This window comes from Quercus lobata, chromosome 3 (assembly GCF_001633185.2).
Source record: "Quercus lobata isolate SW786 chromosome 3, ValleyOak3.0 Primary Assembly, whole genome shotgun sequence".
Lineage (NCBI taxonomy): Eukaryota > Viridiplantae > Streptophyta > Magnoliopsida > Fagales > Fagaceae > Quercus > Quercus lobata.
Genome location: NC_044906.1, coordinates 71,127,079 through 71,148,188, shown reverse-complemented (window position 1 = coordinate 71,148,188; position 21,110 = coordinate 71,127,079). Strand labels below are relative to the sequence as shown.

At 39.5% G+C, this 21,110-nt stretch overlaps 1 protein-coding gene and 1 pseudogene across 1 annotated transcript; one reads left to right on the top strand and one right to left on the bottom strand.

The window, feature by feature from the left end:
- The first annotated feature begins 203 nt into the window (after positions 1-203).
- LOC115979013 (lamin-like protein) lies at positions 204-2,820 on the top strand. The gene is made up of 2 exons (XM_031100951.1): positions 204-545; positions 2,235-2,820. Exons 1-2 carry the CDS (start codon positions 368-370, stop codon positions 2,555-2,557), a joined length of 501 nt encoding a protein of 166 aa, XP_030956811.1. The 5' UTR covers positions 204-367; the 3' UTR covers positions 2,558-2,820.
- A 1,776-nt stretch (positions 2,821-4,596) lies between these two features.
- LOC115981390 lies at positions 4,597-14,142 on the bottom strand (annotated as a pseudogene).
- Positions 14,143-21,110: the final 6,968 nt, after the last annotated feature.

The window sequence follows — 21,110 nt, the reverse complement described above, 5'->3', positions numbered from 1 at the left end:
TAGGAGACACATAAAATAGGCCTTTATACAAGTTAGTGTATTATTGGAAAATTATTAGGTACTTTAAGATTACAAGAGTCGTAGATTTTCAACATAAATTAATTAGTGGTACTCATTATTATTTTAAGACGGAAAGTTATACTACATTGTTTGACTCTTGGAATACTGAATAATTACTCTTGGTCGTAACCCTAATTGAAATTTCTGGAGTTATTAGGTAGCTATATTGTAGGAGACCTATAAAGTAAGCCTTGATTCCATGTATGGTATGACTGTAATTGAGAATTTTTAGGTGACTAGAGAGAGATCTTCAAATCTTATCATTTGTTTGTATAGACTATAGAGTATAGAGATAGAGAGGTTGGTGATGATGGAGGGTACAAGTTTGAGAAAATTGGTAGTGAGCATAGTAATAGTGATGATGATGGTGGAATTAACGAAAGCTGAATTGCATTACGTTGGAGGTAATAAGGCTGGTTGGACACCAAACACCAACTTCTCGGAGTGGACAAGTCACGAGAAATTTCTAGTTGGGGACTGGCTTTGTATGCTCTCTCTCTCTCTCTCTCTTTCTCTTAATGTCTTTTTTTTATGAGCTGTTTGGGTGATGAGAAAGTGTTAGGAAAAAGTGGATATCATATTTTAATCGTTGGTTTGGCTTGTTCATTATATCTTCTCTTTTTTCTTTTGAGTTAATTATACCATATATTTTTTTTTCTCCCTTGATGAAATCCATGTTCTTTTGACTGAAGGATTAATATTTCCACTAACTTTGATTTTTAATTTCAAGATATGATTTCGTTATTTTTACCAGTTATAATGCCTGTACCTTATTTCTTGAAAATGTATTGAGGGGAAATCATTCGATTTGATAGAGTTCCTCCAAGACTGTTTTGTTGCTTTCAAGTTGTTATGATTCATAGGTATAACTTACCTAGTAATTTTTTCTCTAATAATGAAATGGATGGTGAGGTCATAGCCTCATCGGTTCAAGATCTATTGGGTGTGTGTAATTTACAATAATAATAACAATTGCATCCAAGTCTTAATCTGAAAATTTTGAGGTCAACTATAGATTCTTCACAATCAAATACAGTTTACTTCTTAAATTGACATTATTTTGTTGTCTCTTCTCTACTTTTTTACCTGTGTATTAATCATTATTTTTTGAATATGACCAAACTATCTTAAGAGGCTCTCGCTTATCTTTTTATCAATGAGGATCTGTCTTATCTTTAAGCGAATTTCCTTATTTATGTTACTTTCATTATAATGATTTTATAATTGTTTTTATGTGTATTATAGCTCTACAAACTACATCTAATGGCGTAACATAGTAAGAAGGAGAAGAATGTATATATTTTTAAACAGAACGAGAACATGATAACAAAGGAATAGAAGAATATGATGATGATGATGATTTTGTATGCATGTCTGATTTTAAACAGAAGAGGGGGGGGGGGGGGGTGCAATTCAAACAGGCAACGCACAAATGCATTATGGGGAAGGTATATTTGATGGATTTCTCCAACTCCTATTCTTGCTTTTCCACAAGCTTTTCACTTTTTCACTTATTTCTTTCTTTCAACAAACTTTTCGCTACTCACTTATAATGGGTCATAGCTATAGATTAATTATCACTTCCTTCTTTCACAATAATGAAATGGATGATGGGTCATAGTTTTAAAATTCATTTTGTACATTTGTAACTTAACAAAAAAAATAAGAGGAAAATTTTTTTTTATGATTAGTACATTGTTGAATCTCAAAATCCCACATTTTGTGCTTTAGATAAGATTGGAGGTTATTTGTGGTCCTTAAATATTGGGAAGCGATTCAGTTATAATGAGACTGATAAAATGCTTAAATTTCTCTGCCAAATACAGACATGTGTATTGGTTTTTAATATCTGTTTTTCTTTTTTTAATAAAAATTCAACTGTTGAAGTATATTATCCTTGAATAAGGGACTTGAATTCAAATTCCTGTAAAATATATAATATAAAATAAAATAAACAATTGGTGTTTTGACTGGATGGTAAGAAAATAATCATAGCACGGAAGTCACAGGTTCATTCACATTGTATGTAAAAAAAAAAAAAAAAAAAAAGAACAAACAAACACGCGTGTTAATTCTAAGTCTCTGAATTTATAATCTGCATGGCCCTGATATTGTCCTCATCTTTATTTTGCTTTTCTCTGTTCTTTTCTAAATTATCGTGTTGCCTTCTTCAGTTTTTGGATTCAACAAGGTACTGTATACTGTATTTGAGGTGAATGAGACCAGCTATGAGAAGTGCATTGTGCAGGACTTCATAAAGAACATAACAAAGGGTGGACGTGATGTATTTGAGCTAACTGAGGCAAAGAAATATTACTTCATTTGCAAAGACTACTGCTTTGGGGGAATGAAAGTTGCCATCAATGTCCAAGATATCCCAGCTCCAGCACCTGCCCCAGATAAAAATGCTTCTCCATCAAATCACAGCATTCAAGTTACCCCAGTTATGGTGCTTGCCATTGCTATGATTTGGGCTTTCCTCTTCAAGTATTATTAGCTGGTGAAAATAGACCAGACGAATTGGTTTGTATGATTACAAAATCAAAAGGATTTTCAGTAGGTATTTTTGTTATTATTAAACCATGGAGTTGTGGATTGTATTAATTTCAGTCTAGGTGTTATCATTATAAGCTTTTGATCAAATGAAAGGTTATTGATTGCCTATGATGTCCGGTTATATTACTCTTTTTATAAGGGTGAAAAGAATAGTCAACCAAACCAATTTAGAAGAAAGTTTCTACAATCCATTATGTGACTACTCAAAAGACTATTCACTTTTAATTTATAGTCATGTGACTTTTTTGATGATTTAATGAATCTTGTGATATAATACACGTGAATGGTATTATAAATCATTACTTAATGGGTTAAAGAAAGATTCCTCCAACTGAGTTTGTAGGAAAACTGTCTTGTAATTACTAATTACTACTTAAAGCCCTTTCTGCATTACTTGTTGCTGCCTCAGTGGCAACTTAATCATTTCTGAATGCTTGTATGGTGACTTTGTGGATCATGATACCCCTGCAACTGCAACATAAGTATAATGTGGTGTTTCATGTCAGTTATAAAATCGTTCTATTAATTAGAGAGAAGCATGTGCAATTGATGTTTGATGGGGATCTAAATTACAACAAATATTGTTCTCATTTTGGTCAAGCAGGGTTAAGGTTATTGCGCTGGGAAAAGACAAAAGGCATTCTATAATAGATCAATAAACTATATACACACAAAAAATTTCACAACTATTAAAATTGCATGTTGTAGTTGATGCTAAAAAAGTGGTGTCAGTAGTGAACCCATGTGATATTGATGATGCTCCAATCAATTACGTAAGTAGCCGTGCAAAAGATGGTAACAATTTTGTCTCCCTAACATTACTCATTATAGATTTGTGGCTAGTAGTCTTTTCCAGCAAATGTGAGGACCTGCAGATGATAAACATAACAGAATGTTCCAACGCTCAGTCCCAAGCCCCTCATACACACTAACCTGACAAAACTTATTATATTGATTCCCAACAAAATGCTTTATTTGCAAAAATAAGCTTGATATATTTTCAAACCCGGATGTAGTATAGTTTCAGACTTAACTTTTTAGCATCTTAACTGGGGGAAGGAAATTCAAACACTAGACATCTAGATTGTAAACACTAGGAAGTATCAATAGACCTGAAGGTCATTGGCATTTGGTGCCCTCAGAATGGATGATACCTAAAGGCCATTGGCATTTGGTACCCCCAGAATTGATGATATAGTTCAAATGAAGTTCAGCTGTAAAGCCAAAATAAGTTTATATATAGGACGTCTGGCTACAATTCGGTGACTAAACTAGGTGGCTAAAAGGGTATTCTGATGTTTCCCACAGAGAAAACATACAAGACTTGCATCCATAATTCTCCTAGCCATGAAAGTCACAATAATAGGAAAAAATAATTGGAAGGCACTTCAAGAAAAATAACTGGATTTTTGGTGAGAGGAGGATTAGGTTCATAGAGTAATCATGAAATATCTTTGCAAAAGAAAACGAAAAGGTCAAAAATAAAAAAAAAGGTTTTAACATGCAGATTCTTGGATTTTCTCCATTAAGGAATTTGTAGTTTGCTGATGTAGGTTATCCTAAAAATGAGGGGAATCAACCTTTTAACGCACAGTAGGTGATTGGTTCAATAAGATCGTGAATTCAGGGGAGTTACCACAGTTCCTCAACTAGAGATGCTCCTCAGTTATCTCCAATATTAAAATAATAGGTCTTTTCTCCACACAAGAGTACTCACAGAAGTAAGCAAAAGAAATATGACAGTACCTCCAATGGCACAAAATGGTAAGATAAGATCATTTTCATCCATCAATAAAATAGTCCATGACAATTGCACATTTATTTGACAAAGCATATGAATTTAAACTATATGAAGCCCTTTATATAAAGTGTTGAATAGCATAAATTACATAAGGAAAATTGCATAATTGCAGTTACTTTAGAAATACAGATGAACCAGATTTTGGAAACTAAACAATGTGCTTCAATGCAATTTCAAGTTCAAATATCTTCTGTCTTCACAGGAGTCCATCTATTTTTTGAAGTAGCGTCTTTCCGGGAACGTGAAATGAAGCCAAGAACATAGCCTACAAAAGCCACAAGCACTAACACGATTGCTCCCTCAACCAACAATGAAGATTTGGACTGAGCCACCTTGCTCCCGGCACCAGCACTAGCCCCACTGCCACTGACAACTTGTCCAGATGCTAGAATCTCCACCATATCATGCACTTCTCCATCATGGTTCCCGACATAAGAAAGCTGAAGCTTCTCCTTTGTAGCAACCAATCTAGTGTACCCAAACACACCCCTGCGGTACAAAGAGTGCTTTGGTTGTGGGAAGATTAGATCATCCGGGTGGTCAGGTCTAGGCTCGCAGGTGGATTGTGCATCCTGTCCTCCCATCCCAATAACAATATGGACTGGAAATGCCTCCCAATCCTCCCCATCCAGGCCCATGCTTCCACAAGTAAAGTTATTCATTGGACAAAACCTCTCATATCTATGGTTATGACCCCACAAAGCAAGGGTGACCTTGTTTTTCACAAACAAAGGTTCCGAGTCTCAATGGGGCTTCTCTAGTTTCATTGCTTCTTGTATACATCGGCCGGTGCCCTTGGACTACCACAAAAGGGGTTTTGTTTCTATTAACTGACTCCAAATCATGCTTCAAAAAATTATATTGGTTGTTGTATAAAAGATGTACTGCCTCCATATCAAATGAGTAGTAAAGGTTCCAGTGTCCGGAGCTTGGGTTCCATTTGGCTCTAAAGAGTTTCCAGGCATTCTGAACCTAAAGTTGAAGGGTACACCGCATTCACCACCCCCATCATTTCCATAAATTCCCGCAGACCACTCAGGTCTCCAAGGCTGTGAAGGCCAGTTATAATCATGATTACCAATGCATACATGTTATGCTACTTTGGATGCAACAGGTTAAATCTTAGTAAAAGAATGATCCCACAACCATGAATATCCTCTTGCATAGCTGATGTCCCCAATATGTGAGATAAACGCTGGCTTGTCACCCAAAGCCTCATTATCACGGAGTATCCACTTCATGGTCGCTATGCTTTCTTCTTCTGTACGGAGAAAGGTAGAGTATGGTGTTGCAGTTCCCATGTCACCGAACAGAAAAGCTATTGTTTCATCAGAGTCCTCATTCATTGACACAAAGCTGCGGGTTGAAGTCCAACCTCCGGCATCACTTCCAACCTATCATAGAGAACAACAACAAACAAGCCTTAGTCAAACATTTTGGGGTCAACTAATTTATAATAAAGTGACTCAAGTTTAAATAATCTTTAAACTTACTCTAGATGTCTTATTTCTTTGGGCTTGGTGCCAACTATGTACAAAATATATGACATTAAGCACAAGCACAGCCATTGTTATATTCAAACCATGCAATGTCGGGCAAAAATAGTTTCTCATATGAGTTCCCTTTATCAAGTTTTTGAAAACCCAATCAAAACTCATGCATTCATAATAACAGAGAGTCAGAATACAAGGCCTCTAAAGCCGGGGCCGGTGAATCTTCCAGCCATACAGTTTCATTCTCTATCTCCCTAGCGAACTGAGCTAGCGAATGAGCAGCTCCATTAGCACTCCGTCTAACCCAGCTTGTGGACCATGCATGTAAACCAGCTGTGAGGCATCAAATATCATCATATATATGGCCCAACCGTGAACAGTTAAACCGAGTTGATGATATGGCTTTCATAACTTCAGCATTGTCTCCCTCAATGATCAGATCGGAAAAACCGGCATCCACTGCAAACTCCATGGCTTTACGACAAGCCAACGCTTCCGCTTCCTCGCTATCTGAGACTGGTGGACCTCGGGCTGCACAGGCAGCCATCACTTCCCCCTTCTCATTCCGTATGACCGCACCACACCCAGAGGTCCGCAAGCTTGGAGACGTTGCCGCATCAAAATTCAGCTTGTAGACCAAGCCCGATGGTGGTTTCCACCTATCTCTGTCCCCACCCACGGACGTCTCGATGGCCAACGAGTCCTGAGCATCCTGGAAATCCACCAACATGTCCTTAGCTCTTTGAGTAAGCTTAGCTGGATCTTGAACATGTCCTCCATAAATAATAGAGTTCCGTTGGTTCCATATTATCCATCCTTGCACCAAAAACAACTCGAACTCTTCTGTAGGCAGCCTATCCATCATGCCTTCAACCAAGTGCATAAAATCCCATTGTCCCAGGACACTTTTCTGAATTTTGCTAGAGCAGCCCGCCCACACATCTTGAGCCACTCGACATTCCCACAGAACGTGAAGCACAGATTCCAATCCTCCTTTGCAAATTTCGCACCCACCATCCTCTGTTATCTTGCGTCGAAACAGAGCATCCTTGGTTGGGAGGATATCCTGACATGCCCTCCATCCAAAAATCTTTATTTTGTTGGGCACACGAAGCTTCCACAACTTGGCCCACACATGACTTCCCCGAATTGGCATAGATGACTCGCCCACTCCTTGCTCCTCTCGTGAAAGTGTACGTGCAATATGATATCCCGACTTCACCGTGTATTCCCCAGATTTATTATGGAGCCAATACACCTTGTCCATCACATATCTCCTACTCAATGGAATCCGTAAAATCGCCTCCGCATCATCCCTGTGGAATCTACTCCTTATAAGCTCACCATCCCAATCAAGTTTAATCATACAACTAATTAGACATTATATACATATAAACAAATAATCAAGCCAGTAGTTTATAAAAACACTTTTTTGTAACTATGGATCACCATGAAATCTATAGACACTCAAACTAAGACATTCATTGGATGCTTTTCTTAGACATGATCGTGCAAATGAGATTCAATGATTACAAGGTCACATGGAAGAAAATGCTATAATAAAATCCAAACTATTGTGAAATATTATTGAACGATAGTACAACTACAACAAAATTTACCACACAAGCCTTACAAACTGATGCGTCTAACTTTTCAACACAAAACCAAAAGAGTGATTCTACATCTACTACAAAATTTACCGCATAATATTAGAAACAATTACTCCTTTTCATATATGAAACAAAAAAGTAATTCATAAATGAGCAAAACTTTTGGTACAAATTAGGTTTCCAATTGAATTCAACCACATAGCTTTATTAACCCCTACAACAAAAGTAGTGTTATCTTTTCTAAAGACAATTAAATTCAACCATATTCATTGGTCAATGAAACCAAATTGTTAGGTTAAATTTGTTTTTTTATTTTTTTATTTTTTTATTGCAATCGATCAGCATTTCTAGGGAGTCACACAACATTCTACTCAAATGGCCATTTATTTATTAGCTTTTGCTACTTCAACTTATTAACAAAAGCCATTTATTCATTATGTTCTTGATGACTTGATGTGACATGGATCACATTCATTGACATATCAGTTTGTAAGTTAATTTTGTTTCATTTATAACAAAATTGATAGTACCTTTTGGTCAAGTTATTGAGTCACAATCATTTTGATCAATCTAAATTCTAAAGTATCAAAATTTGCAATGAACAATGTTCCAAAACTAATGACAAATTCTCTCCCAAGTAGGAGTTCTTCTCTCTCACTGAGTTCGAGCACATCTCTCTCGCTGAGTCTGAGCACATCTCTCTCGCTGAGTCTGAGCACCCTTTCCCCTAAACGATCGTTCTAATCGGTCGAGCTAGGGGTTTTTTCTTGGTCATTCCTATCGATCGCTCTTGGTTTTCAAGGGTACTGTTCTTTCTTTCCCTGAATCGCGGGATCAAAAGCTTTCCCTCTCGGAGCTTAGGTTCTGTCGGTTTTTTCCGGTTGCGTTCACATAGGTTTCCGTTGGCCGCTACTGAGTGGTCCGATTCCTCTGTCTGTTCATCATCGCGCTCTTGGTGGGTTTCCTCTCTTTATCAGAGGTTTATCGGATCCAAGGGTGGGTCCTCTTGATCGGAGTGGGGCTGGACCTTTTGCCGATTGGTTTACTGGTGGTTTATCTTGTCTGCCTCTGTGGAATTTCAAAGCTGTAGAAGTTGGTGTTTTAAGGCTACCTGAAGCTTCTGCGGCATGACTTTCGGCTAGTGAAGGTTTGCTGGACCGGGCGTGTTTTGGCCAGGGGTGGATATTCCAAGTAAGAGGTGAATAGTACCTATACGCTTAATAATTCCCTATTGCTTATTAGGGGGTTCTTTTTCTGGATTTTCCCTTTACTTCTTGGTGTGGGTTGGATGCTCTGGTTGTACTCCTGGTTTTTCTTATTTCTTTTGGGTTGGCTTCACATGATGTATGGTATAGAAAATTTGTTTTAATGGTGGAAGCACTGAGGATTATAAGTTGGAATTGTCGGGGATTGGGGAATCCCCAGTCAGTTAGGGCATTGCATGATCTAGTGAGGTGTTGGAACCCAAAAATTGTCTTCATTATGGAGATAAAATCAAAGAAGAATCGAATGGAAAGAATAAAGAATAGAATTGGGTTTGCAAATGGATTGATTGTGCCTAGTGTTGGTAGAAGTGGGGGAATTGCTTTTCTCTGGACAAGGGAAATTAGTCTGGAGGTTAAAAGCTACACAAGATTTCACGTTGATGCAGTAATCACAGAGGCCAACAGTGATTATAAATGAAGAATAACTGGTTTCTATGGCCATCCAGAGACGCATAAAAGGTACGAATCTTGGCACCTTCTTGCTTTCCTTAATAATCAATTCCAACTACCTTGGTTATGTTTAAGTGATTTTAATGAAATACTCTCAATGAATGAGAAAGTTGGGGGAGCAAATCGCTCTCAGCTACAGATGGATGGTTTTAGGGGAATTGTAAATTATTGTGGTTTCCATGATTTGGGTTATGTTGGTCCAGATTATACATGGAGCAATATGCAGGAGGGAGAGAATAGAATTTGCCTTAGATTGGATAGGGCATTGGCTTCCCCAGAGTGGTCGGCTAGATTTAAAGGGATGAAAGTGCACCACTTAGTGGACTCAACTTCGGACCACTGTGCACTTCTAGTCTCTGATTCTAGAGCTAGACACCGACCGAGGGTGAGACGCTTCCACTTTGAAGCTCATTGGGCTAAAAGAGAGGATTGTAAGAGCATTATTGAGGCCTCTTGGGGTTTCGGTATGGATTTGAGTACACTGGAAGGCATAGCAGAAAATCTTAGAATTTGTGCTGCTGAACTTTCCAAATGGAATTCAGCGGTTTATAGGCAGATTCCTAAGAAAATATAGGATAAAAGAAATAGGCTGGAGGCCCTTGCCATGTGGGAAAAAGATAAGGAACTGAGCTTGGAGATTAACAGACTAAGGGGAGAGATCAATGATCTTCTTGATGACGAGGAAATGTATTGGGGGCAAAGGGCAAAAGCCCACTGGCTTAAGGAGGGAGACAAAAACACTAAGTTTTTCCATGCGCAAGCATCGGAAAGGAGAAAACAAAATACTATCATGGGCATTTGGGACGAGCAGGGGCGAGAGTGTGATGATGAAGAAAGCATTGCCCAAGCTGCTATCTCTTACTTTGATAACATATACAGCTCCTACCACCCAAGCTGAATTGAGGAAGTAACTGATGCTATTCCTTCTAAGGTGACAAATGAAATGAATGAGAGCCTAATAAAGGAATTCACTAGAGAAGAAGTGGTTGTGGCTCTAAAACAAATCCATCCTAATAAGGTCCCTGGACCAGATGGCATGTCCGCTGTATTTTTTCAAAAATATTGGAGCATTGTTGGCAACAACATTACTGATATGGTCCTAAGAGTCCTCAACCACAACATACCCATACCGGAGCTCAACAAAACCAACATTTCCCTAATCCTGAAAATAAATAACCCCAAAAGAATGACGAACTTTCGTCCCATCAGCCTCTGCAATGTTGTTTATAAGCTCATTTCAAAAATCCTTGCCAACCATCTAAAAACTTTTCTACCTCATATTATATCTGAAAATCAAAGTGCCTTCACCTCTGACAGGCTTATCACAGATAATGTGATAGTGGCTTTTGAGTTGATGCACTACCTAGATCAGAAAACAGCGGGGAAAGAGGGCTTTATGGCCGTCAAACTTGACATGAGCAAGGCGTTTGATAAGGTTGAGTGGGGTTTCATTTCAAAAGTCATGGAGAAAATGGGGTTTTGTAACAGATGGAGAGACTTGGTTATGCAATGCATTACATCAGTATCATACTCAGTTCTTATAAATGGGGTAGCTCATGGAAACATCCATCCTTCGAGGGGCCTCCACCAAGGTGACCTTCTTTCCCCGAGCCTTTTCCTTCTTTGTGCTGAAGGTCTCTTAGCCCTTATTCACCAGGCTGCTAGGAATAAGCTCATCACAGGCATCTCCATTACTAGGGGTTGCCCAAAGGTGACCCACCTTTTCTTTGCCGATGACAGCATACTCTTTTGTAAAGCAGCGTTGGAAGAATGTCACTTGCTAAGATCAACTTTGATGGAATATGAAGAAGCTTCGGTATAGAAAGTAAACATGGACAAATCCTCTATCTTCTTTAGTCTTAACACAGCCCAAGAAACTAGAGATGAGATTTTTAATATCCTTGGCCCTATGTAAAATTTGAGACATACTAAAAATCTTGGTCTCCCCTCTCTTATTGGCAGGTCAAAAAAGCAAGTCTTTGCAATCTTAAAGGAGAGGGTTGGTCAAAAACTAGCGGGTTGGAAAAGTAAGCTTCTTTCTATGGGTGGGAAAGAAATTCTCATCAAAGCAGTGGCACAAGCTATTCCAACATATACTATGAGCTGCTTTCTACTTCCTCAAGGCCTATGTGATGATATGGAAAGAATGATGAAAAACTTCTGGTGGGGCCAAAAGCAGCAAGAAACAAAATTGGGTTAGGTTAGCTAGAAGAGGATGTGCAATCCTAAGGCAAGAGGTGGGTTGGGGTTCAGGAATTTGAAAGCCTTTAATCTGGCCATGTTGGCTAAGTAGGCTTGGAGAATTCTCAATAACCCGAGCTCGTTGGTTGCAAGAGTGCTTAAAGCCAGACACTTCCCCACAGGTAATCTATTAAATGCTAAGCTTGGTTCTTCCCCTTCTTATTCCTGGATGAGCATTCATAGTAGTTTAGAAGTTATAAGACAGGGAACTCGGTGGAGAGTTGGTAACGGGAAGCAAATCCATATATGGGAGGATAGATGGCTCCCAACGCCTTCCACCTACAAAGTTTTCTCTCCCCAGATCCAAAATTTTGAATTTCCTATGGTTTCCTCTCTCATTGATCCGAACACTAGATGGTGGAAAGCAGAAGTTCTTCATGCCACTTTTCTTCCATTTGAGGTGGATACCATTCTAAGGGTTCCGCTAAGTTATAATTTGCCAGAAGATAAGCTTATATGGATTGGAAATAGGAAAGGTGAATTTTCGGTGAAAAGTGCTTATCATGTTGCCCATAGCATGGTTGATGCTTCTGAAGAGAGTGAAAGCTCTTCTGGGGATCCTTATAGACAGTTTTGGCGGAATTTATGGCATCTAAACCTCCCAGAAAAAATTAAAATCTTTGCCTGGAGGGCTTGTGTCAATGGTTTGCCCACCTATGATAATATAAGCAAAAGAGGGATCAATTGTAGTACTGCTTGCCCCGTTTGTGGTTTGGAACCTGAGGATATAAATCATGCTCTCCTCCATTGTGAGGTGGCCTTCCTAGTATGGAGCTTATGGCCAGATTATCCCAGACCTCCTCAAGGTCACCACTGGTCATTTTTAGACATGGCCTTACACTTAAACCATTATAATGCCTTACATGCCCTGGACTTGTTTTTTGCACTATCATGGGCCATTTGGTCTAACAGAAACAAATTAGTGCATAATGATTCTCCTCTTTCCCCTCCTCAGGTTTGGACTCTAGCAAACAATTCCTTGGAGGACTTCAAAAATGCTGCTACTTCCTTAGACATCCTTCCCCCAAGGCATTCTCAAAACAGATGGGAGGCTCCTCCTCAGGGTCTTTTCAAAGTTAATGTTGATGGGGCTACATCTAACCAAGGAAGAAATTCCGGCATTGGAGTGATCATTAGGGATTGCTTTGGTCATGTTGTAGCAGCTCTTAGTAAATACCTTCCAGGCCGGTTTGCTGTTGACCAAGTGGAAGCTTTGGCTATGGAGCAGGGAATTTTACTTGCTCAGGAGTTGCTTTTGCCTCGGGTCATTTTGGAGAGTGATGCCCTCACTGTGATCCAAGCCTTGAATGACAACTCTACCGGAAGTGAGTTAGGCCATATATTACAAGGAATTCAGCTTGTGTGTGACTCCTTTGAGTTTTGCATCTTTAAGCATGTAAGTAGAGACTTTAATGTAGTTGCACATGAGTTGGCTTAGCTGGCTCGGCGAGAGGAATCTACTTGCTTGGGGAATGGAGTTCCTCCCCCTGCTGTTTCTATGCTTGTCCATAGTGACTCCTTGTATCTGGCCTAGAGGCCTTTGTTTTTATGATATATATCATCCTTTTCAAAAAACAAAAAAAAACTAATGACAAATTACAAATATCATTTACTAAACTAAAAACCCAATTAAACAAAAATTACCTGATAATAATACCTGACTCCTTTCTTCAAATTCTTCATAACCCCATCATGAATCCAACCCGGGTCTCTCCACCCGACACTCAAATTCGTTGGCTCGTCACACACTTGCCATCGCCACGTAGTCAAACTTACCCTCTCTCACCCCAAACCTCACTCGCCTCTCCTCACGATCCCCTGCTAAGAACATCACTCTCATCTCATCCACATTCTCCGTGAACCCTAAATGGATTTGCTTCGACGCCCGACCCGACCCGAACCCGACTTCCATCGACTTCGCCAACAAATGGGCCGTGATCAGCAATGGATTGTGCTCCTGGTTGAGTTTTTTCGGGTCGATTTCGGACTCACCCCATTGGAAGACCCGGAAGGAGAAGTTGGATCAGAGGTTGATGAGAGGGAGTGAAATGGAGCCCGACCCGGATTGCCACTTGGCGGAGGAGTTGAGGAACACGTAGCCAATGAAGTTCTCGTGAGCGGAGTCCGGGGGAGAGTAGATGCCGAGCCAGCCAAGCTTGGATGGTGAGGCGATTCCAGACCATTGGGTTTGGACTGGGTCGCCCGATTTGGCTCAAACGGTTGGGGTTATATAGAGAGAATTTGGATTGGGTTGATGGGTTAAAAGCTTTTCAAATCAAAAGTAGGAAACTTAAATTTTGGTCAAATGGATAAATTGTAATTTGTTTAAAAATAAATAAATAAATAAAAGAAACCGATGAGTCATGATAAAGTAAGCAAAAAAAAAAAAAGTTAGAACTTGGTCTTGAGGGAAATATAAAGTGGATTGAGAAGTTTTTTTTTTTTTTTTTTTTTTTTTTTTTTTAATAATTTTAATTTTAATTTTTGGATAAGTTTGTTTTGAATGCATGAATTAGTAAAAGAGCATTTTATTTTTTAGACATTTTACGTGAAATTTGAGATATGTTTTTGGATTCAGAACTTCTAGATTTTTTAGGATACTCTACCAATAGATTTCTTTAAATCCTAACCACTCTTTTATGATTTAAGGGTCTAGATTCTACCATGTTAGCATTCCACTAACAATACTCTTAAAATAATAAAATAATATTATAAACAAAACAATTTAGATTATTGTTAGTAGAATGCTGACATGACAAAACCTAGACCATTAAATTATTAAAGAATGGTTAAGATTTATGGAAATCTATTTGGTAGAGTATCCTAAGAAATCTAGAGGATCTAAATTACCAGATGGTCTTATAAAATTGAAAAGGTGAAAATTCACTTTACTCTCATTTATTTAATTACTTAAAAAAAATCACATGATCATCTAGTTAAAATTAAAAGAATATTTGTATAAAATTTAAAATATTAGATTTGGAGTCATATTTAATATAATTACATAGGAATTAGGAAACAAATGATCTATTTCTTAATTAAAATAATTTATTAATTTCAGACTATTGGTTAACAATTGCAAACCATAATTTGTGGAAAAAAAAAAAAACAACATTTTTCATTATTTTTGTGGATAAGGCATGGCTTGCCTTATCCACAAAAATAATTAAGAGGTTGTGTAACACTTTGGAAGTCGTGATCTAATCAAATTATACAAACTAATATGTAACTTGTGTGTGAATTGTAGTAGTGTTATTAATGTTAGCTTGGGTTATAAAATATAGAATAAAATTTAGGTATAGTACTTAGGTTCCCCTTTTAAGATTCTACTATAAGATTTAGAAAAACTCTTTTTTTCTCTGTCACTAAGGAGGCGTCGTTGGGGCACCAGTTGACTTCCCTTGGACTGTAGAAGCTGCTGTTCCTAGTAGGAGGATTTCTGTGTAACTTAAGCAATTAATTGCTTGGAGAGAGTTAGCTGTTAGTTCTTCTTTTGCTGGGGTTTTGGGAAACACGAGAGGTGAGTGCAATAGAAATATGGACACTCTTACAAAACATTGGCAGAAAATGTCCTTGAATGCTACGGAGGGTGAAAAGTTGGGTTTGGACGATGAGTTATCAACTAAGAACTTTACCATGGCAGCTAAGTTTCTAACAAGGAGGGCACTAAATATTGAGGCGGTGACTAGGTCTGTGAAAGGATTTAAGGTTAGGAGAAGTAGTGACCACGTGTTACTGTTCACGTTTGAAAAGAAGGAAGAGGTGAAGAGGATAATGAGCAACGCCTCATGGAGCTTTGACAAACACCTCGTGGTATTACAGTGGTATGATAAGGAAGTCCCTCTTAAGGATTTAGTGTTTGATAAGTTTTCGATATGGGTTCAGATTCACGATGTTCTGTTAAGGTTCATGAATAAAGCAGTAGCTGAAAAACTCTGTGCAGTATTTGGAATAGTTTGGAAAGATATTGATGAGGGAGAGACGGATGGGGGGAGTTTTTTGAGGATGAAGGTCACCATTGATGTAAATAGACCTCTGTGTAAGGAGAGGTTAATATCTCTATCTCACGGCGCGCAAAGTTGGGTGTCTTTCAAGTATGAAAGGCTACCCAATATTTGCTACTGGTGTGGGTGCCTGAACCATGGGGACAGAAATTGTGATCTTTGGATTGAGAGTGAAGGTAATCTCACAAAGGAGAGTCAAGCTTATGGGGCGTGGATTCGTGCAGCTCCATTTGTGAAGGGAAGAAATCCTGTGGTGAAGGTACCGGGTTTCTACACTGTAAAAAAAGCCCAGCAAAAACAGGGGACTGAGGAGCGTGGGATGAACTTATCGGTAGAGCAAAATGGTAACCAACTCCCCACGATGGCGCACGCACAAACTGAGGAAACAGTGAGATTCCAGGAGGCATTTAATGGGACTTCTGCGGAGTCTGATACAGCGGATGTGATTGCTGAGCTGGTAAAATCCGGTGGCCGAGAGTCAGGGGAAAGATTCGAGGAAAGGCTTAAGGAAATTGATATGGAGATGGGCATATTTGACAAGATGTGGGGTGTATTTTCAACGGATAACATAGAAGAGGAAATTGTGGGAATTAAGGATCAAAAGCCAACTAGGAAAGCTGATGACTCTATCCAAAAGTTAGATGATAGGCATGCAGAAAATTCAGATAGGCATGCAGAGAACGTGGCTGGTACAAAGGGCTTTTCATAGTCACGGGTGCATGAGGCAAACTTGGTAAGTGTCCCTATTACCCACTCTACACTATGTGATATTTCAAATATTATGGGCTGTAGCAATAATAGTGCTAAGGTGGAAAAGGTAAAAAGAACTAGGAAAAAATGCCATGCACGTCCCATTGAAAATGTGGCGCCTAGAGGGCTAAAAAATATTAAAAGGTTAGCTTCAGAGGTGGACTATAGTGAGTTACCATGCAAGAGGAGGCTGGTTTCCCGTTCTGGTCATGAACTAAGTAATTTAATGATGGAGGTTGTGGTGCAGCCCTACCAACAATAATGAATCTCTTAAGCTGGAACTGTCGGGGGATTGGGAACCCTCAGACAGAGCAGGAGCTTGGTGACCTTATTCGAGCTCATTCTCCCTCAGTTGTGTTCCTAGCCGAAACATGGCTGAAAAAAGCTAGGCTAACTCAGTTACGTGATAAGCTAAAGTTTGATGGTATGATAGAATTTTCTAGAGAGGGAAAGGGTGGAGGATAGGTGGTTTTTTGGAAGAAAGAAGTGGATTTCTCGGTGGACACATATTCCCTGAATCATATTGACGCTGTCGTTAATAAAGGAAAGGAGGAGGAGTGGACGCATACGGGTTTTTATGGCGAGGTCGACACAAGTAACCACCATATCTCTTGGGCTTCCTAAGAAGATTAAATTCCAAATATTCCTTACCTTGGTTGTGTGCGGGAGACTTCAACGAAATTACTAGAGCCCATGAGAAATTAGGGGGAAGGCATAGACCAAGTAGACAAATGGAGGCTTTTAGGGATGTGTTGGATGAGTGTGGTTTTCAAGAATTAGGTTTTAGTGGTAACAAGTTCACTTGGTGCAATGGGCAAGGTGAGGGGCACACGGTGTGGGAGAGACTTGATAGAGCGATTAGTATGGTGGATTGGCTAGCAATGTTCCCGGCTACAAAAGTGGTCCATTTGGAGAGTGGTACTTCGGATCATAAACCGATCATGATTTATTTAGCGGGTATCCCAAAAAGAGTAAATAAGCCATGGAGGTTTGAACAAATGTGGATGAGGGATGAGGATTGTGGGGAAGCAATTGAGGATGCATGGTCCTTTGATTGCCAAGGCAGCCCAATGAAGAGAGTGGAAGGAAAAGTGGATAGATGTCGTAGGAATTTGAAGTGGTGGAGCAAAGTTGCTTTTGGTAATGTAACTTTGCTGCCTTATGGAGAAAAAGGAGCAATTGAAAGTTGCCGAGGAAGCTGCAATAAGGGGTGGAAGCATGGCGCGAGTCCAAAGGTTGAAAAGAGAGATTTCAAAGCTTCTAGTAAGTGAAGAACAAATGTGGAAACAGTGTTCCCGTGCTCTATGGTTGCAAGAGGGGGATAATAACACAAGATACTTTCATAGTAGGGCCTCTCATTGGTTTAGAAGAAATTGAATTGATTCACTTGAAGATCTGGGTGGGGAGGTATGTGCTGATGAGGATGGGATTGCAAATATTCTAGTTTCTTATTATCAAGGCCTCTTTACCACCTCAAACCCATGCGGGATAGGGGAAGTAGTGGCTGGTATTCCTTGTTCTATTTCGGATGAGATGAACCAATCACTAAATGTTGAGTATACTAGGGAAGAGGCGGTCATGGCCCTAAAGCAAATGGAACCTTCGAAGGCGTCGGGCCCGGATGGACTTCCACCTCTCTTTTTCCAACATTACTGGCAATCAGTGGGCGATGATGTGATAGAAGCAGTATTAAGTTGCCTTACCTCGGGTGTTATCCCACCATCAATAAATCAGACCTTCATCACCCTTATACCAAAGGTAAAAAGTCCCTCAAAGGTTTCAGAATTTCGTCCTAATTTTCTATGTAATATCATCTATAAGCTTGTTTCCAAGGTGATTGCTAACAGGCTCAAGGGGGTGTTACCTCTGATTATTTCGGAATCACAAAGTGCCTTCCAATCGGACAAGGCAATCTCCGATAATATTCTTGTAGCTTTTGAAACCTTGCACCACATGAAGAACCAAAAGGCAAAAAAAGGGGGTTTCATGGCCTTAAAGCTTGATATGAGCAAGGCTTACGATAGGGTGGAGTGGAGTTTCCTAGAAGCAACTATGGTGAAGATGGGCTTTAATGAGAATTGGGTGGCTTTGGTCATGAGTTGTATAAATTTGGCCTCCTACTCAATTCTAGTGAATGGAGTGCCAAAGGATGATATTTGCCCAACTAGGGGTTTTAGGCAAGGAGATCCCCTATCTCCATACCTATTCCTAATTTGTTTTGAAGCTCTAAATTGTCAATTGCAACAGGCAACCGGGTTCGAAGCTATTAGGGGCTTCTCTCTTTGCAAAAAAGGCCCAAAAATCACTCACTTATTCTTTGCCGACGACACTCTACTTTTTTGCCGTGCTACAATGAGCGACTTGGATGCTATCCAACATATTTTGAGTTTGTATGAGCAAGTCTTGGGGCAAAAGTTGAATAGAGAAAAAACTTCCGTGTTTTTTAGCAAGTCCACCCCGGAGGGGAGGAAATTAGAAATTCTTAATCTCTTGGGAGTAAGTGAAGTGCGAGAATACGAAAAGTACCTTGGGCTACCGGCAGTGGTTGGGAGAAATAAAAAGGCGAGTCACAATTTCATTAAGGAGAGAGTGTGGAGCAAGTTGCAAGGATGGAAAGAAAAGCTCCTTTCGCAAGTGGGTAGGGAGGTGCTCTTAAAAGAGGCAGTTCAAGCTATTCCCACTTTTATGATGAGCTGTTTCAAACTCCCATTCTGATTATTAAATGATATTGAGATGATGATAAGGAAATTTTGGTGGGGGCAAAGGGGAGATCAACGAAGGATCCATTGGAAGAATTGGGAAACTTTGTGCAAACAAAAGGCCTTGGGGGGTATGGGCTTTAAAGATTTGGAAAAATTTAATGAGGCTATGCTTGCAAAGCAAGTGTGGAGACTACTTGTGGATCGGTCTTCTCTCTTTTATCGGGTTTTTGGTGCGAAATACTTTCCAAGCGGGTCAATTTTTCACGCAAAGGTTGCCTCCAGATCTTATGCTTGGCAAAGCATTGCTAAGGCTAGAAATCTTGTCCAAACCGGTTTGCTTTGGAGTGTGGGAAATGGAAGGAAGATTAACATCTACGGAGATAGGTGGTTGCCTGGAGGAGACTCGGCTTGTATTCTTTCTCCAAAGAATGGGGTTGCTTCAAATTGGGAAGTCGCAAAACTGTTGGTAGCTAGGGGTGAAGGTTGGAATGACCAACTAGTGGAAGCTCTTTTTTTGCCATTTGAAGCACAAAGAATCAAGATCATTCCAGTACTTGTCACGGACCAGGAGGACAGTGTTACTTGGTTGAGGTGCAGGTCAAGCGCTTACTCAGTAAAAACGGGTTATCAATTGTTGTGTGAGTCTGAAATGAAGGCCGCACCATCAAGCTCCAATGCTGATGAGGTGAAGCAGTTTTGGAAGAGCATTTGGCGGTTGAAAGTCCCAAACAAGGTCAAGGTGTTCCTTTGGCGAGCTTGCTCAAATGCGCTCCCAACTAAGGTGAACTTACAGAGAAAGAAAGTGCTGGATAACCATTTGTGTGAACAGTGCAAGTGTAGGGGAGAAGACACGCTACATGCCATATGGAGCTGTGAAAACCCTGCAAGAAGGGTGGGAGCAATCTTTTGAAAAGGTTAGGAGAAAATTCCCGAGCATCATATCACTGTACGATTTGGTTAGCATCATAAAAGAGGAAGGAAAAATCTTGGAGGAGTTTGCTATGATTGCGTGGCTGATCTGGGTCAGAAGAAATAAACAGAGACTTAACAAACTAGCCTAGCCACTCTCGAAGCTTGCCTAATCAGCCACGGCTCTGTTAGATGAGTTCCAACGGGGAAAGCAATGGAAAGAACCTCAGTCAAGGGTTGGACTGGTATGGTGGCAGCCTCCACCTGTGGGATTAGTGAAAGCAAATTTCGACGGGGCAGTGTTTGGGGAGGAGAAGGAGGGCGGCATTGGGGTGGTTATTTGTAGCAATGAGGGGCAGGTGTTAGCTGCTCTATCCGAGAAAGTTCTCATGCCAAAATTTGTGGAGATCTTGGAAATGTTGGCGGCTCGTAAGGCTGGTCTCTTTGCCCGGGAACTCGGCTTTCACAAGGTGTGCTTTGAAGGAGATGCATACCTCGTGGTGAAGAGTTTGCAGGCAGGGAAGGCTTCAAATGTGATGGCTGGACACTTGGTAAAAGACTTCATATAGGGGGTTATTTTCAATCCTATTCTATCATCCATGTGAGGCGATAGGGTAATTATGTTGCTCATGCTTTAGCTAGGGATGCTAGGTTCTCCTTTCCATTAAGAGTTTCGGGTGAGGTTGTTCCTCCAAAAATTTTGAATTTTGTTGTAAAAGACTGGGTTTAGTTATATATTTTTAGCCTGAGTTGGGTTGTTCCTTAAAAAAAAAAAAAAAAAAAAAAAAAACTATGTGGATGTTTTCTTATGAGATGGAAGTGTATTTTTTAATTAAGTAGCCACATGATTAAATCTTAAAAGAGGAACCTAAGAAACAGCATCTAAGCTACCGTACCTAAGTTTTGTCCTAAAATAGTTTCTACCAAAACATTTGGAGGTACTAAAATAGTTTTTTCTTGCAATTTTCATTATATTAGTTATGCCAAGTTTCTCATTATACTGCTATTATGTATATAATTTTGAAAATTACTATTAGATATTACATATATAATATCAATTCACAATTACAGTCCGCGAAATTCTACTAAATACAACACAAAATAAAATAATAAATTGGCCCAATAGTATCTCCTAAATTGAATGGGGATAGGTGCATGAGATTGTTTAGCTTAATTACAATTTGTTATGTTTAAGATTCTAGCATACATCTGAATAGAAATAGTATAAAAAATATGTTTATTAGTTTAGAGAAAAAATAACAGAAAAAA

What these genes read in the sequence shown, in the direction of transcription:
- LOC115979013 (XM_031100951.1), top strand. Translation starts at nt 368, where the DNA reads ATGATGGAGGGTACAAGTTTGAGAAAATTGGTAGTGAGCATAGTAATA. An exon ending in TCTAGTTGGGGACTGGCTTT is followed by an intron (nt 546 to 2,234) that starts GTATGCTCTCTC and finishes TGCCTTCTTCAG; the next exon opens with TTTTTGGATTCAACAAGGTA.